Source organism: Trichomycterus rosablanca, chromosome 8 (genome assembly GCF_030014385.1).
Source record: "Trichomycterus rosablanca isolate fTriRos1 chromosome 8, fTriRos1.hap1, whole genome shotgun sequence".
NCBI lineage: Eukaryota > Metazoa > Chordata > Actinopteri > Siluriformes > Trichomycteridae > Trichomycterus > Trichomycterus rosablanca.
In genome coordinates, this window is record NC_085995.1 from 9,951,576 (window position 1) to 9,969,758 (window position 18,183).

Consider the following 18,183-nt stretch of genomic DNA (forward strand, 5'->3'; position numbering starts at 1 on the left):
AGGAAACCCAGGCAGACATAGGAAGAACATGCAAACTACACAGAAAGAACCTGGACCGCTCCACATGAGAATCTAATCCAGCACCTTCTAGCTGTGAGGCGACAGTGCTACCCACCAGGCCACAGTGCTGCTTTAACATTAGATATAAACATTAGAATATTTTATATTGTGTGTCAGTAAAAAGGTACAATTACTCTCATAGCTAATAGCATTTACAATTATTTAGGACTATTTCGCATACCTGCTTATACACTTGGTTTGCTTAATAGCCATTTTTTATCATGCGGCACTTTTAAAATGTTGCTCACCAGCCAAATGTTCCCTTTAAAGCTCAACGGCCTTGCACATAATTTGAAGTTAAAGGCATAAGCTTTTTAAAGCATAATTTCATTTTTAAATACTTTTCAAATCATACTTGTGTTCGATGTTTTCTATAATGGTAAATTTAATAAATACAGTAATCAGATATGTTACCATGTTTTCCCCAGAATATTATTCTAAAGATATTTTAATACAAAATTCTTCCATGTACCTTAAAGAAATACTTCATTGAATACATTTAGTTCACTACATTTATTATTCATACATTATTACGTTTTCACAAATATTCAGCCCAACCCAACACTGTAGATAACTGTATATAAATATGCTAAAAGTTTGTTTGTTTGTTTGTTTATTAGGATTTTAACATCATGTTTTACACTTTGGTTACATTCATGACAGGAACGGTAGTTACTCATTACACAAGGTTCATCAGTTCACAAGGTTATATTGAACACAGTCTTGGACAATTTAGTGTCTCCAGTTCACCTCACTTGCATGTCTTTGGAATGTGGGAGGAAACCGGAGCACCCGGAGGAAACCCACACAGACACGGGGAGAACACAAACTTCACACAGAAAGGATGTTATGCTCAAAGGAAATATGCTAAATGAAATGATAGAAACAGGCTTTTCAGGTAATATTAAACAATCTGTGACCGGTCATAAAGAGGAATATTTTACCTTATGTATACAGTGCAAGTCCAAAGGTTCTTTCATAGAAAACAGCACCAATGCAAAAACCTGAAAGAGCAAGTAATTTAATTACAAGAAATAATAACTTACATGCACTGGCAATATTAATAAATGCAAATAATATGTGGACGCCAAAACGTTTCCATCATGACTGAATTATTTGACATCTCATTACAATCTGATCGGTTTTTGCCACTCAGTCCTCTAACATGAAGGGATTTCTTTCTATTTAGGCACCATATATTGGTGAGTACCAATAAGTACTCACTAGCGAAATTATTTATTTATTAGGATTTTAATATCATTTTTGGTTACATTCATGACAGAAACGGTAGTAACTCATTAAATAAAATTCATCAGTTCAAGTTCAATGTCATGGACAATTTAGTATCTCCAATTCACCTCACTTGAATGTCTTTGGACTGTGGGAGGAAACCGGAGCACCCGAAGGAAATCCACACAGACACTGGGAGAACATGCAAAGTCTACACAGAAAGGACCCGTACCTCCCCACCTGGGGATCTGCTACCCACTGAGCCACCGTGCCACCCCAAGCAAATTAAATTTAAGTTTAGTCCTAAAAGGTAGTCACTTGGGTTAAGGATAGAACTCTGTATATGTCTACTAGATTATTCAAAACCAAACTCTAAAACTTGTCTTTATGGACCTTTCGTTGTACACAGGTGCATTGTTATTTGAAAACAGTTGAAACCATACAGAAGCATAGTTTCCTAAAATAGTTTCCTAAAATGTCACAGTATGAAAGAGGTCTAGTTATATCATGAAACAGCCCCAAAGAACAAGTTTTCCATTATCCAACCATGCAGTTGGCACTATGCTTTTGGACAGGTTTGTTCTTCTGGCCTGTACCAAAAAGAGAATTATGCATAAGACTGGTATGTGGTGAAGTGTGCTTTGTGCCACTTTACATTGTGCATAATGTTACTGGCTTCTTAAATTCAACACAGTGTATAATTGTTCTTCTGTGGAAACACTGAATTATCAAAATGCACTAATTACAAAGTGTGTCCACATTTTTGAATATATGTTTAGGTGTGTATTGTAAATGCATGCATTTTTGTGTATTGTTCTCACCACTAGCAGGAGACAGTATATGGCCAGTACTGCAGACAGAATAATAACAGCCATGTACCAGTGTATCCAAACACCAAGTATATTAAAGGCTTTCCTGTTTAAGTCATAGAAATGAAAACATAACTACAGCATGAAGGAAGCATACCATACTAGCAATAGATGAATAAATATAATTTAAAATTCTTCTTAATAAAAGGAGTGTGTGTTTACCAGTTGACATCATTGTGGTCATTGTAAGCAACAAAGCAAATGTAAATCCACCCCAGGGTCAGAATGGACATCAGAAAATGGAAGGTGAACCAGAAGCCTTTACACTGTAAAGAATAATAAAAAAAAAAAGAATAAGGATTGTTCAAGTCTCTACATGCTACGTTTCAAAATGACTTTCACTTGTAATTATTATACCGGACTAACTGGTTAATTTAAATCAACACCTCCCAAAAAAACAAATAAGTACTTTAAATTGTCAACATTCATTTAAACCATTTATATGGATACACCTAAATAAAATGGGAATGGTTGGTGATATTAACTTCCTGTTTGTGGCACATTAGTATATGGGAGGGGGAAACTTTTCAAGATGGGTGGTGACCATGGTGGCCATTTTGAAGTCGGCCATTTTGGATCCAACTTTAGTTTTTTCAATGGGAAGAGGGTCATGTGACACATCAAACTTATTGAGAATTTCACAAGAAAAACAATGGTGTGCTTGGTTTTAACGTAACTTTATTCTTTCATGAGTTATTTACAAGCTTCTCTTTGTTTACAGCCATTGACATGTCGCAGAGGTTAACACGTGAGGAGCGGATAGAAATTGTGTTGATGTCTGGTGAACGCAGTACCCGGGTCATTGCAGCAGATTTCAATGCAAGACACCCTACGAGACCACCCATCTCCCATGCTACAGTTAGCAAACTGCTTGCCAAGTTTCGTGAAACTGGTTCAGTGTTGGATTTGCCAAAATGTGGACGCATGAAAACTGTCACTAATGAAGAAACATCAGTGGCTGTCCTAGCTTCATTCAGCAAGAGCCCACAGCGTAGCACTCGCCGCATGTCACTGGAGAGTGGCATCAGTCGAACATCCCTTCGGCGGATATTAGCTACTCACAAATGGCACCCTTACAAACTCCAGCTGCTGCAGCATCTCAACGAGGATGACCCAGATCGGCGCACTGAATTTGCAGAATGGGCAAAACAAAAATTGGAACAGGACCCTCAGTTTACACAGAACATTTTGTTCAGTGATGAGGCAAACTTTTATGTGAATGGTGAAGTTAACAAACAAAACCACCGCTATTGGTCTGACACTAACCCACATTGGATAGATCCCTCCAAGACTGTTGGAACACAAAAATTGATGGTATGGTGTGGTATATGGGGTACAAAGATAGTGGGGCCATTCTTCATCAATGGAAACCTCAAGGCCACTGGATATTTGAAATTGCTACATGATGATGTGTTTCCCTCTTTATGCACTGAAGCTGGCACGTTCCCTGAGTTTTTCCAGCAAGATGGTGCACCACCACATTATGGGTGTCAGGTCCGAGCATTCCTAGATGAACAGTTTCCTGGAAAGTGGATTGGTCGTCGTGGGCCAGTTGAATGGCCCCCAAGGTCTCCCGATCTGACCCCCTTAGACTTTTATCTTTGGGGTAATCTGAAGGCAATTGTCTATGCTGTGAAGATACGAGATGTGCAGCACCTGAAACTACGGATACTGGAAGCCTGTGCTAGCATTTCTTCTGCGGTGTTGCTATCAGTGTGTGAAGAGTGGGAGAAGAGGGTTGCATTGACAATCCAACACAATGGGCAGCACTTTGAACACATTTTATAAGTGGTCAGAAACTTGTAAATAACTCATTCAAAGAATAAAGTTACGTTAAAACCAAGCACACCATTGTTTTTCTTGTGAAATTCTCAATAAGTTTGATATGTCACATGACCCTCTTCCCATTGAAAAAACTAAAGTTGGATCCAAAATGGCCGACTTCAAAATGGCCGCCATGGTCACCACCCATCTTGAAAAGTTTTCCCCCTCCCATATACTAATGTGCCACAAACAGGAAGTTAATATCACCAACCATTCCCATTTTATTTAGGTGTATCCATATAAATGGCCCACCCTGTATATTAGAACTACACATGTGGCAAATCTTAACGGTTCAGCTTTCACATAGCTCATTTTTATATCATTTAAGTTTACATAATGTAATATATTGTAATTATTATATATATTGTTATTAATGTAATGTGAATTCACATAAATGGACCTTTCTTGCATAATTCTATTGAAGTCTTGTTGGACATCACATTTAACGAACATCACATTAAAAAACAAATGGTATTAAACAGAGTGACCACAATGTAAGGTCGATCTGAGAATGCCCCCATGAGACTTCAAAGTATGCCAGTGACAATTTGTGACAATTTGTGCTGGGCACTGACACTATTTATTTGTGCAGGTAATATCCTGGCAACCACAATACATTTCTACAGAGTCCAATGTCATTGTGCTTTACACATAATATTGCACATCTAGGGTTGGTGTATGCCATGAAAACCTCACATATAGTGGCCAACAAAGTTCTTCTGCTGATGTTGCTTCAATGTAAAATTAAAATTTAAATGTTTACATTTTAAAATATCATAAAAAGGGAATTAACAACCAATGATTTGCTGCAGTATTCTACTCATGTTTCATGCTGGATGTCCAATAGTCGGAAACTTTTAGTTTCAAGTAATTTGTAAATTAATAAAATGTATTAACACTATAAGAAAAACTAAGATTTTTTATGAATGCAGCTTTCCCACCAGTATCCCACCAGTCTCACACCAAACTGTGTGAAAAAGAAATTTGGTCCATCCGCCTTCAATGCAATTTACCTGAATTCACCCCATGTTTTGTAATATTAATATCCATGTTCCTGTAAAAATGCATTGAAACATCATGAATGAAATTTAATTCATTGTGCTTTCCTTGAGAAAAACAAACAAAAAAAATCCCCTGAACCTTTCTGTAAATCAACAGCTCAGAAAATAACCTTTTCTTTGCTTTTGGGGGCTGTATTCAGCTATTTCAAAGGCCCCTTGGAACCATGCCACTGTTCCTTCATGCTAAGCTTTTCTTCATTATTAATAACAGACTGATGAGACTTAGGATGTTGCGTATAATAACAAACTTGCAGCTTTTAACAGCAGCTAAAAACATGAAACTACTTCATTCCTTACAAGGTTTCAGAAATCACTCAATGCATCAGCAAACAGACTTCCAATCAGAATACCTTCCACCAGGATTAAATCATTTGTCCGAGATCACAATTCCTATATTTAGTTAACAAGCAAACACATTTACATAGTAAGTGCTCATTAATGACCTATTTGATTAAAACGTGTTTATCTAAATTAAATATTTATCTAAATCTATCTAAAACCGTAAAATCATAGAAGAAAAGATGCTTACTCCTGGGTTTCTTTCTTTAAGTCCTTTCCAGTAGCAACTGTAGATTCCGCTGCAGCAGACTTTGAAAATGCCGTCTCTTGTGTACATCGTGTTTTCTTCACAGTTAGAAAGTAGATGCAATTGAACAGGAGCTTCTTTTGAAATAATGGGGCTGAATTTCGAAGTGTGTAGATGTACTTGTAATGACTCGCATCTCAGACCTGTATGACAAGGATAAAAAAGTTGAAAGTATTCAAATAAGAAGAGCCCTAAACACACCCCTGGGTACCTTAGGGTGCCAAGAGTGGTTTCATACTGCAGCTGCACATTTAACTCTTTAGCCAAATACTTTGGTGGCATTTATGGATCTGATCTGTGGTTTAATGACTGAATGGCAGATGGGCAGGCAAACAAGATCATAATAATTAATCTAATTAATCTTTTCCTAAATGCTTCAGATTTATAAACACCACAAAGTCTGCATATACTTTACTGTAGCAATTTTACCACAGTAATGTAAATTAAGTGTTTTGTATCCGGTATTAAGACATTAAGCTTAAAAGTCCAGTCCAGTTTTAAATAAGTACATGCTTAACTGTCTTCTGGGACAATTACTGACCATATAAATGGTTTACTTTACACATTAACCAAACACCATGCAAGCAATTGAAGGTTAAGGGCCTTGCTCAGGGGCCCTAAATTGTATACCGTTTCATTTCCCCAAAGCAGATTTCATCTATAGATTGTTAGTGGCTTGAGATCAGGACTCATTGGTGGTCCAAAACAGTCTCTTTTCCCCAAACCATTCTTGTGTACCTTTAATTCTGCTGTAGGACCATTTTAGTCAGACTTAAACCTATTTTTCTTGCACCTGGGAGCACATTTCACTCTAAAACGCTCTGATAATCCTGTGATTGCATTGTTCCTATAACACATTTAAGCTCTCTAATTCAAGAAGTGGTAAAACAGCCCCAAAACATTATGGACCACTGCAGGCAGTGTGCACTTTTCTTTTAGGTTTTATTTTATAATCGATCAACAAATTGCTGGTATAACCTTGACAGGCATTGCCAGCATTTGGTTATATCCAGCCACAGGACATTTCCACAGAAAGATTGTGGTTTGTCTATGTAACTTTTCTTTAAGCAGTGGGGTCTGTCTTGGCCTTTGCCCATTGAGTTTTGTGCCTTGTGCTTTTCTGTATCAAACCTACAAGTTTATACACTGTCGAGTCACATTATTATGACCACATCCTACGTGGCTGCAGCGCGTAGCTCATGAAGGAAGGCACGTTTTGTGAGCTGGCTTGGTGGGTATATAAGGTGTGGAAGGCACTTTTAACTGATTTGGGTATGAATTCATCCTAGCAGATCACGTACACCCATACATGCCGATTGTCTTCCCTGGGACAGATGGGATCTTCAGCAAAGATAATGCGACATGTTACCTGGCCAGAAATGCCCAACATTGGTTGAAAGAGCTTACAAGTACTACCCTGGACCCCAATTCCCCAGACTTGAACCCAACATCTGTGGGACCACCTCAATCGTCGTGTTCGCTCTATGGATCCTCCCCCACACACCCTCCAGCAGCTGTGGGATGCACAGCAGTCAGCATGGCGCCAAGTACCTGTGACAACCTACCAGGACCTTATTGAGCCACTCCCAGCCCGTCTAGCTGCTATCCGTGCTGCACACGGTGGTTACTCTGGATATTAGCTGGTGTATACAGTGTATCACAAAAGTGAGTACACCCCTCACATTTCTGCAAATATTTTATTATATCTTTTCATGGGACAACACTATAGAAATAAAACTTGGATATAACTTAGAGTAGTCAGTGTACAACTTGTATAGCAGTGTAGATTTACTGTCTTCTGAAAATAACTCAACACACAGCCATTAATGTCTAAATGGCTGGCAACATAAGTGAGTACACCCCACAGTGAACATGTCCAAATTGTGCCCAAAGTGTCAATATTTTGTGTGACCACCATTATTATCCAGCACTGCCTTAACCCTCCTGGGCATGGAATTCACCAGAGCTGCACAGGTTGCTACTGGAATCCTCTTCCACTCCTCCATGATGACATCACGGAGCTGATGGATGTTAGACACCTTGAACTCCTCCACCTTCCACTTGAGGATGAGCCACAGGTGCTCAATTGGGTTTAGTCCATCACCTTTACCTTCAGCTTCCTCAGCAAGGCAGTTGTCATCTTGGAGGTTGTGTTTGGGGTCGTTATCCTGTTGGAAAACTGCCATGAGTTTTCGAAGGGAGGGGATCATGCTCTGTTTCAGAATGTCACAGTACATGTTGGAATTCATGTTTCCCTCAATGAACTGCAGCTCCCCAGTGCCAGCAGCACTCATGCAGCCCAAGACCATGATGCTACCACCACCATGCTTGACTGTAGGCAAGATACAGTTGTCTTGGTACTTCTCACCAGGGTGCCGCCACACATGCTGGACACCATCTGAGCCAAACAAGTTTATCTTGGTCTCGTCAGACCACAGGGCATTCCAGTAATCCATGTTCTTGGACTGCTTGTTTTCAGCAAACTGTTTGCTGGCTTTCTTGTGCGTCAGCTTCCTTCTGGGATGACGACCATGCAGACTGAGTTGATGCAGTGTGCGGCGTATGGTCTGAGCACTGACAGGCTGACCTCCCATGTCTTCAACCTCTGCAGCAATGCTGGCAGCACTCATGTGTCTATTTTTTAAAGCCAACCTCTGGATATGACGCCGAACACGTGGACTCAACTTCTTTGGTCGACCCTGGCGAAGCCTGTTCCGAGTGGAACCTGTCCTGGAAAACCGCTGTATGACCTTGGCCACCATGCTGTAGCTCAGTTTCAGGGTGTTAGCAATCTTCTTATAGCCCAGGCCATCTTTGTGGAGAGCAACAATTCTATTTCTCACATCCTCAGAGAGTTCTTTGCCATGAGGTGCCATGTTGAATATCCAGTGGCCAGTATGAGAGAATTGTACCCAAAACACCAAATTTAACAGCCCTGCTCCCCATTTACACCTGGGACCTTGACACATGACACCAGGGAGGGACAACGACACATTTGGGCACAATTTGGACATGTTCACTGTGGGGTGTACTCACTTATGTTGCCAGCTATTTAGACATTAATGGCTGTGTGTTGAGTTATTTTCAGAAGACAGTAAATCTACACTGCTATACAAGCTGTACACTGACTACTCTAACTTATATCCAAGTTTCATGTCTATAGTGTTGTCCCATGAAAAGATATAATGAAATATTTGCAGAAATGTGAGGGGTGTACTCACGTTTGTGATACACTGTATATCCAATCAGTTTCACTAAACACTATTTCAGGAAATATTTTACATGGTGTAGTTAATATTTAGTGGTGTCAATAATGTTGACCACAACTGTACAAACAGTAACTATATACGCACATACATGAGAAAGTACTGTTTTGTATCTTGAACTTAATAATGGTACATCATATGCTGATAAAACTTAATATTTTCAGTGTCCTCATGTAAGAAATATACATATAAAATATACAAAAGACATACCCTTGAGGGTACCACCCTGAAGACAAAAAGATATATGTTAGTATCTCCATTTTGGAACGTACAGTAATAAAAGAATAAATAAATAAGCCTTTATGTGGCTTTTCAGTCCATAGTCTGAGGCTACTTACCAAATACAATTTTTACCTTAAAAACATATTACAATGCTTTTAAGGACAATAAATGTATCTATGTTTTCCCACTAGTTTAGATATTTTACCCTTTAAAGCCTAAACCACCAAAAAATATCCCAAAAATTCTAATTCTTTTAAACTGGAGCCCTTATTTGACCATCTGTGAAATACAAAAAAAAAGAAATTAAATAAGAAGAGTTTTGTTTTGTATCATATATGACACATCTGGATTTAATGTGCTAATTTTATTAAAAATTATTTACTGCATGTTTACTGCATGTTTTTTTAACAAACAAAAATGTACAGAACATAATTTTTATTTAAAACCTATAAATGAATAACTGTAGTCTCAAAAAACAAACAAAAAAAAACACATTGGATTGTCAGTCATAGCCATAATGCTATGACATACACTTTGCATTTATAATCATCACACCAGCCAAACTGGTTATCTTTAATTATTGCTCAAAAACATCAGTTTGTTATTACATGCTGCAACGGTCGGTTTCTGTTAACATGCTTCGGTGAAGAACTACAGAACAATACAACCTGATGATTTTACAGGCAAAGCTTTAACAAGCCTACTTAGGACTTTACAAAAGTAGCTCAATAATAATCAGCATTATTATATAAATGTAAATATAATGTATATTTATATACATAAGATCAACACGCTCCATTAAAAGTCACTTTTTTACAGTCTAAACTCAAAACACATTCATTCCATTTAAAAGACGTGAATGTGTCCTCATAGTTTATAATTTAAGGCTACACTTGGTTTCCTAATAACAGTGCAGGAGTACATAATAAGCAGATAGCTTTGTGTTCCTAGTTGTACAAAATAACAGATGTAATGCATTTTTTCCATTTTATGTGGGTATTTCCCATGGATTCTAACTAGTTGTATGCTATAACTGACTCAAAGGTGTTTAAGCTCACCTTTATAGACTAACATGTTGAGCAGATTATGTTTTTTTTTTGCTTTTTGTTTGCATACTTCCTAATTAAGTCGTATTCAATTGCCCAATTGCATTACACTTACTCTCTACTGATGCTGATCTCCACAGCTGATTGAGGAGAGCGAGACTAACACGGACTGTGGGATGAAACCTAAGGAACCGGAGCACCCGGAGGAAACCCACACAGACACATGAAGAACGTGCAAACACGGCCAGGAATTTGAACCAAGGCCCTTCTTGCTGTGAGACGACAGTGTTACCCACTGCGCCGCCTTATTTCATAGTGTAGTTATTTTTGAATTTGATCCTAACAAATGTACAAATGTTTAACCTTACTGTCCCAGCATAGCTTCTAAATTACTCATATTTAAAGTATCATGGATGATATGTGAACGCTGTCCTTCAAACAGGAACTTAAACTTCCGTCACAGCCTGTTTGTTCTTCTTGTTATCTAAGATGACGTCTTAAATGTTCCAGCATTATTCCAATAAATCTCATTCATGCAATTCAAAGACTTTAGTGACATCCAAACAGAAAAGCTAGCCTTGATACACTGTATTGGCATCATTAAAGATAGTCAGGGGGACTTTGGACTTGTATCTAACACATGATTGGAAACATTTATAGACATTCGTAATACAAAGCAATAACAGTCATGATGTTTCTGCACAGCACATTTCTTCCCCAACAGCCTAGAAACAGAAATCATATTGTAATCTAGCTTTCAGTTTTAATCTTTGTCACCCTAATAACCTGAATAGCAGCTGATATATGTAAGTCACTATGACACACCCAAACCGTTTATATGTTAGGTGAGTTGGCCAACCGTATTCAGATAAGAGGCTGTAATATTTGTCTGAGGTAACTACAACTGCAAGTGAAAGTTTGTGAATCCTGTGAAATGATTTGCATTTATTACTCTTTATACTCAATTCAACTCTTTGTACTCTTTATATTCAATTATAGATTCATTCTGTCCAAAGTAACATTAAAAACAACTGTACTTGTGTACTAAGTGATTAATTATTTAGGCTTAAAAAGAGTATATTAAGTATATTAACATTTGTTCATTTATTAGGATCTTAAGGTCATGTTTTACAATTGGGTTACATTCATGACAGGCCATGTACAGACAGGTTACACATGATTCATCAGTTTAAGTTAAATGTCAAACACAGTCACAGACAATTTAGTATCTCCTATTCACCCAAGTTGTATGCCTTTGGACTCAGAGAAAACTGAAGCTCCCGGAAGAAACCCACACAGACACAGGAAGAGCATGCACATTTTACAGAGAAAGGACCCAGACCGCTCTACCTGGGAATCAAACCCAGGACCTTGTGGCTGTGAGGAGACAGTGCTACCCACCGAGTCAACATGCCATTCTATTAACACATTTGAATCATGAAGATTTGTCCTTAGCAACAATAACCAACCCCAAATGCTTACTGTAGCCAATTAGACATTTTCAAAAACAGTTATTACCTTCAAAACTGTTTTTAACATAAACAGCCCTTGTAGGATTACAGCAAAGCTCACTATTTACCGTGTACATACAGTGGGGGCGAAAAGTCTGAGACCACTAGTAAAAATGCTTCCATTTTTCATTTTGTACAAAAGTTTCATTACAATTTATACAATTAAATTGTATATGTTGGGGGGTCAGGTCTGAGACCACTAAAAATGCTTCTTTTTGCACTTAACTAAATTTAATACACATATTTAAATTACAAATCTAAAAGCTGTAAATTCAAAAGAAGATCTGTTTACTTTTTAAGCCAGTAAAATTGGGCATTAAAGCACTAAAGTCTATGCATGCCATTTTGGGCATATCTATAATGTGACTTAGATGTTTAGCCCATAGTTGTGTTTTTTCAGGTGTTTTTTCCCAGGCACACATTGCAGTTACTTCAATCAGTATTTTTTTCAACAATTCTGTTAATTTAAATATCCAGGAAAAAAGGTGGCGTGATTAAAAGGGCTGAAAACATGTTTAAACAAATCTTTGTTGTGACTATGTTGCTTTAGTTTGCACCTGACAGAACCAGCCTAACTATTAGTTTAATATGACTCATAATATGTCGCAAAAGCTAGACGGTTCTTGCAAAACAAATGTCACTTGGTATCTTTTTCATGATAAACAACATGTTATCCTTTTGCTTAAGATTAATGCAAAATAAAAGCATTGCATAAATTATGGATATATTTTTGTTCTAATCACCCTTTTAATAGATGTATCTGATAATGTAATGAGAATGGTCACACGATCTGCCTAAAATTAATTGTATTTTTAATAGGGATGTAACGTTGCACCACAAGACAGTTAAAAATCGATTCACATGTGTAACGATTCAAATCGGTTTACATGTATAATGAATCGATATTTACTTTAAACAGCAGACGGCACTGGCGCTATTCACCTCACCTGGTTGACGTTACTACAGGATTGCCAGGTTCAGAATTTTCCAGCCAAATTTGTTTATATGAGGATACTTTCTTTATTGGTATTATTCATTTATTTATTTAATGTGGGATTTGTTTAAAAATTTCATTTCAGTTTTTTTTTACACAAAAATGGAAATGTGCAGCATTGTTCTGCATAGTTTGTACCTACCTCAGAAATCAATTCATTATTTAGATAAATAAAAGATAAGCACAAATGCAGTATTTTATTTATAAAAGAAAACTTTCTCATAATTTGTCTTCAATTTCATTTTGTTTAAAAAAAATTGGGGGAAAAATCGTGAATCGCATCGCATCATGGGTAGAGTGTATGGTTACATCCTTAATTTTTAACATAAATTAAGTTCACATTTCCAATTCCAAAAAGATGGTAGGTAAAATGAAAATATCAAACAAAAGTCCACAAAGTTGAATCAGTTCATCTGGACACAAGATGAACTGTCCAGATTAACTGATTCAACTTTGTGGATTTGTGTACCTGGATTATTGAGAATGCATCAAGAGATCAGACAAAAGTGATTTGTAAACAGTATTTCATAGAGATTGAATTCAAAACAGCTTAAAAATAGGTTTACATTATTAACCTTGTTGATTTCAATAAAGATATGCTAATTCATAATTTTACACCTGCAGCACATTCCATAAAAGTTGGAACTGGGCTAATTAAGACCAGGAATGCTGTGAAATAGTAATGCATTTGAAGCAGGTGAACTGAAGCACATGATAGTAATGCATTTGAAGCAGGTTTATGAACAATGGGTCAAAATTCACAGTTTTCTTTGCAAAAAAACAGTTTCTCTGTGCACAAATTGTGAAACTGCCAAATTGCAAGAATTTCACCTTGAATTATTCTATCAACACATGAAACCAAACTAGAGCCCTTTGGCAATGCACACCAGCATTATGTTTATAAATGAAGAAATGAAGCCTATGAATAAAAGTGCACCCTACCTACAGTGAAACATAGTTGAGGACCCATAATGTTGTGGGGCTGCTTTGCTGACTTTTGGACTAAAGGCTTTGAACATGTTCCAGGAACAAGGAAATCAGAGAATTATCAGAGCATTTTAGAGCAAAATGTGCTCCCAAGTGTAAGAAAACTAGATTTGAGTCAGACAGAAGGGTCCTACAGCAGGATAATGACACAAAGCACAAGTCGAAAAATTAAAACTGGTCCTCATCTTAATCCAACTGACAATCTTTGGAAAGAGGTGTGCAACCAAGCATTAGAAAATTTAGATTTTAATTCTGTCCATTCACTGAAAACTTATACTGGTTCTATATTCAAATTCCAGCAGGCTCAGTGACAGCTGCTTTTGGAAAAGGTTTTTCGCAGTTGAAACATAACAGGACATATTTGTCATCGACCATATCAAAGATCTAAATGTACTAATCATATTTGCTACAGGGAACAGCATTTATCAGGAATCCAGTAGAGTTTACTTGAAGGGTGAGTCAGTTATTTACCTGATTAAGTGAAGATAATCGTGGCTGCACCTTACCTCGCAGGCTACAATCTTTATTTGAATCAGATAACTAACTAACTAACAAATAAAATGTTACGCAGGAGATATCAGATAACTTTGCCAAACGGAGCGGTATTTACAATTTTGCCCAGAACACCTGGTTGGCACAGCATTGGGCATGTGGACCAGAGTTTAATCCCTGGCCCTGGTCTATGAGGACAAAAATATGCAGCTCTATATGTCACCCCTAGATGTGAATGTATGAATAGTCTGTGCTGAGATAGACTGATATTCTCTCCATTGTTCCTGCCCTGTGCCCAGTGTTTCAAGGTGCCACGAGACCACTGTGATCATGACCAGATAAAGACAAAATATAAATTTTTTTTAATGCATTTTCTCCCTTTTCTAGCATGTTTCATTTTTACCCAATTGCGTTATGCTTCCTCTCCACTGGAGCTGACCCCCGCCCCGAGTGAGGAGAGTGAGACTGTCACACGACCCCTCCGACACGTGTGCAGTAGTCGACTGCATCTTTTTACCTGCATGAGGCAAGTTCATACGTGTATCAGCTTTGTGCATGGAGAGCCACACCCTGATCTCATAATTTTTTTTTATTAAAATTTTTTTTATTTACTATTTTTCCCACTTTTTTCCTCCAATTTTATCCCCCAGTCTAGTCGTGTCCAATTTACCCTGAATGCATCCTCTATACTGATTCGACCCTTCACCGCTGACTGAGGACGCCTCCCAACTGACATGCGCCCCCTCCGGCACACATAGTCAGTACGGATTGTGCATTTTTCACCTGCGCGAGTCGAGTTCATACACTTGACGGACACTATGCTCGGAGGGCCAGACCCCCACCAGCGTTATTCCTCAGCCCTGTGCAGGCGCCATCAGTCAGCCAGCAGGGGCCGCAGTTGCACCAGTTATGAGGACCTATGATCCGACTTTCTTTACCCTCTAACCCTGAACAACAGCCGATCGTTGTTCATGCGGCCGCCCAACCCAGTCGGAGAGGCAGAGCTGAGATTCGATACGATGTATTCGAAACCCCAACTCTGGTGAGCTAGCATAGAGTTACCGCTGCGCCACCTGAGCTGCCCCCTGATCGCATTATTCCTCGACTCTGTGCAGGTGCCATCAATCAGCCAGCAGAGGTAGTCATTCGCTCAGTTATGAGGAGTCCGTATTTGGCTTATCCTACCGCTGTTCATGGAGCCGCCCAGCCCAGTCGGATGGCAGAGCCGAGTTCCGAACCGATGAGTTCGAAATGTCAGCTCTGGTGTGCTAGCGTGTTTTACCATTTTACCTACTTTTAATGTTTTAACTACTATTGTTACAGTAAGTACATGATGATTTAAAATTTGATGTCTGCACCAAGTTTATAAAAGGCAGGGGCTGTAAACTTCTATATAATGTTGCACACAGTGAACACAGACACAACAATTTTAGCTCACATCCACTGACAAAGCTTTCTTTCCTCCATGCTCAGTGTGGTACACACAGACACAAAGATTGAATCTACTTTCCTCCGAACGCAGGACCTTCTTGCTGTGAGGCAACAGTGCAACCCAGTGCCATCCCTTGTGTTGTTGCAATTAAAAAAAAAAAGAAGTAAACACACCAATGTATTTGTAATTGCAACATTATTCTGAGAGTAGAGATGCATTTTCTGAAACAAGTGCAGGAGTGCCAGTATTTTTAGACATGACTGTTTCTTTAAGAGTTTACTTTAATTTAAAAGCTTTTTGGGTGGCACAGTGGCGCTGTGGGTAGCACTGTTGCCTCATAGCAAGAAGGTCCTGGGTTCGGTCCCCAGGTGGGGCAATCCGGGTCCTTTCTGTGCTGAGTTTGCATGTTCTCACTGTGTCTGCGTGGGTTTTTTTCCGGGAGCGCCGGTTTCCTCCCACAGTCCAAAGACGTGCGAGTGAGATGAATTAGAGACACTAAATTGTCCATAACTGTGGACATTTGACATTAAACTTGTGAACTGATGAATCTTATCTAACAAGTAACTACCGTTTCTGTCATGAATGTAACCAAAGTGTAAAACATGACATTAAAATCCTAATAAATAAATAAATTAAATAATAATAGCTTTTTGTTTTGTTTCACCAGCTCTCCTCTCCCGGCTATTTTAGAATTGGGTTTACACTTCTAATGACTTTTTTTTGTGTGCAAAAACACAAGTCTGTACTTGTTATATTTACTAAGCTACTAAATCATTATTAGGACTGATGTTTTTCATATTTTATTTGTTCTAGATTACACCAAAATATATACACTGATCAGCCATAACATTAAAATCCTTGTTTCTAATCTCACTGTTCATTTTATAAGCTCCACTTACCATATAGAAGCACTTTGTAGTTCTACAATTACAGACTGTAGTCCATCTGTTTCTCTACATACTTTTTTAACCTGCTTTCACCCTGTTCTTCAGTAATCAGGACCCCCACAGGACCACCACAGAGCAGGTATTATTTGGGTGGTGGATCATTCTCAGCACTGCAGTGACACTGACATGGTGGTGGTGTGTTAGTGTGTGTTGTGCTGGTATGAGTAAATCAGACACAGCAGTGCTGCTGGAGTTTTTAAATACAGTGTCCACTCACTGTCTACTCTATTAGACACTCCTACGTAGTTGGTCTACCTTGTAGATGTAAAATCAGAGACGATGGCTCATCTATTGCTGCTGTTTGAGTTGGTCATCTTCTAGACCTTCAGTAGTGGTCATGGGACGCTGCCCACGTGGCGCTGTTGGCTGGATATTTTTGATTGGTGGACTATTCTCAGTGCAGCAGTGACAGTGAGGTGTTTAAAAACTCCAGCAGAATTGCTGTGTCTTATTTACTCATACCAGCACAACACACACTAACACACCACCTAAATAATACCTGCTCTGTAGTGGTCCTGTTGAGACCATGACCATTGAATAACAGCATGAAAGGGGGCTAACAAAGCATGCAGAGAGACAGATCACAGGACTACAGTCAGTAATTGTAGAACTAGAAGTGCTTATATATGGTAAGTGGAGCTGATAAAATGGACAGTGAGTGTAGAAACAAGGAGGTGGTTTTAATGTTATGGTAGGAAATTCATTCATTTGTGGTACCATCAAATAATCTTCTCAGGTCCCTCTATTTTGTAAAAAATACACTTTCCAAGCTCACATTCACTGAAATTTTTCTCATGTATCATCTTTCTGACAGACTACGGTATGGTGCGGGTCATCTTAAACTTCTTAAGTGAACCATGTTCACACTTTACCCCATGTTTACCCTTTAAACCCTTTTTTTTTAATATATATATCACATCACCTGCTATTAACATGCAGCTAGATTTCAATATCCGCAAACTGCACATTTCAGACAAAGATACATTTGCACAATTGCACTGTGCGCAATGTCAAGTGCCAACATGCATGACTTTACTGCGTCTTGAAATATGACTCGCAGTATAACAGAACTTTTAAGCATGCTCACGTGTGTGCACATTGTTCAGTAACTGCATTTAAAAAGAATAAAGACTTCTACCTGAAGGCTATTAGTTCTATTCCTCAATAGTTTTAACAGTGAAAGAGCATCAAGATCTCTTACCTTAACACGGCGTCTAGTAGGAGCTTTAACTTTCCAAACATTTGAGAACAATCCACCAGATCTCTCTCTCTCTCTCTCTCTCTCTCTCTCACACACACACACACACACACACACACACACACACACACACACACACACACACACGCACACGCACACACACTTTGTGTCTGTCTCTCTTTCTGTCTCTGCCGAGAAGCATGTTAAAAGCTGAATGTTAATGAAGCTTGATCAATGATAGGAATGTGGGAGGAGGGGTCTCCTATTATTCTAATTGTGAAAAAGTGAACTTAGATGGATGCTTACTAAGTAATTTAAAATGAATGAAATTACATTATTACTAAAAAAAAACAAGATCTAAAAATAAATAACCAAACCTTTACAGAATGGTTTACAAATGCTGGTAGTACTAATATATCTATAGTACTAATCTTTCTTTCTTTTGTATAGTGTATGTT

General features: G+C 38.3%; 1 protein-coding gene across 1 annotated transcript in view; it reads right to left on the minus strand.

Moving 5' to 3' along the window:
* gdpd2 (glycerophosphodiester phosphodiesterase domain containing 2) overlaps window positions 1-17,825 on the minus strand; it is a 31,804-nt gene extending 13,979 nt beyond the window's left edge. The window contains exons 1-5 of the mRNA XM_062999831.1: window positions 17,729-17,825; window positions 5,574-5,773; window positions 2,322-2,425; window positions 2,112-2,205; window positions 1,005-1,064 (exon numbers count right to left, since the gene is read on the minus strand). Coding sequence (XP_062855901.1) covers window positions 1,005-1,064; window positions 2,112-2,205; window positions 2,322-2,425; window positions 5,574-5,660 — 345 coding nt within the window. The 5' untranslated portion in view covers window positions 5,661-5,773; window positions 17,729-17,825. The remainder of the gene's footprint in view (window positions 1-1,004; window positions 1,065-2,111; window positions 2,206-2,321; window positions 2,426-5,573; window positions 5,774-17,728) is intronic.
* Window positions 17,826-18,183: the final 358 nt, after the last annotated feature.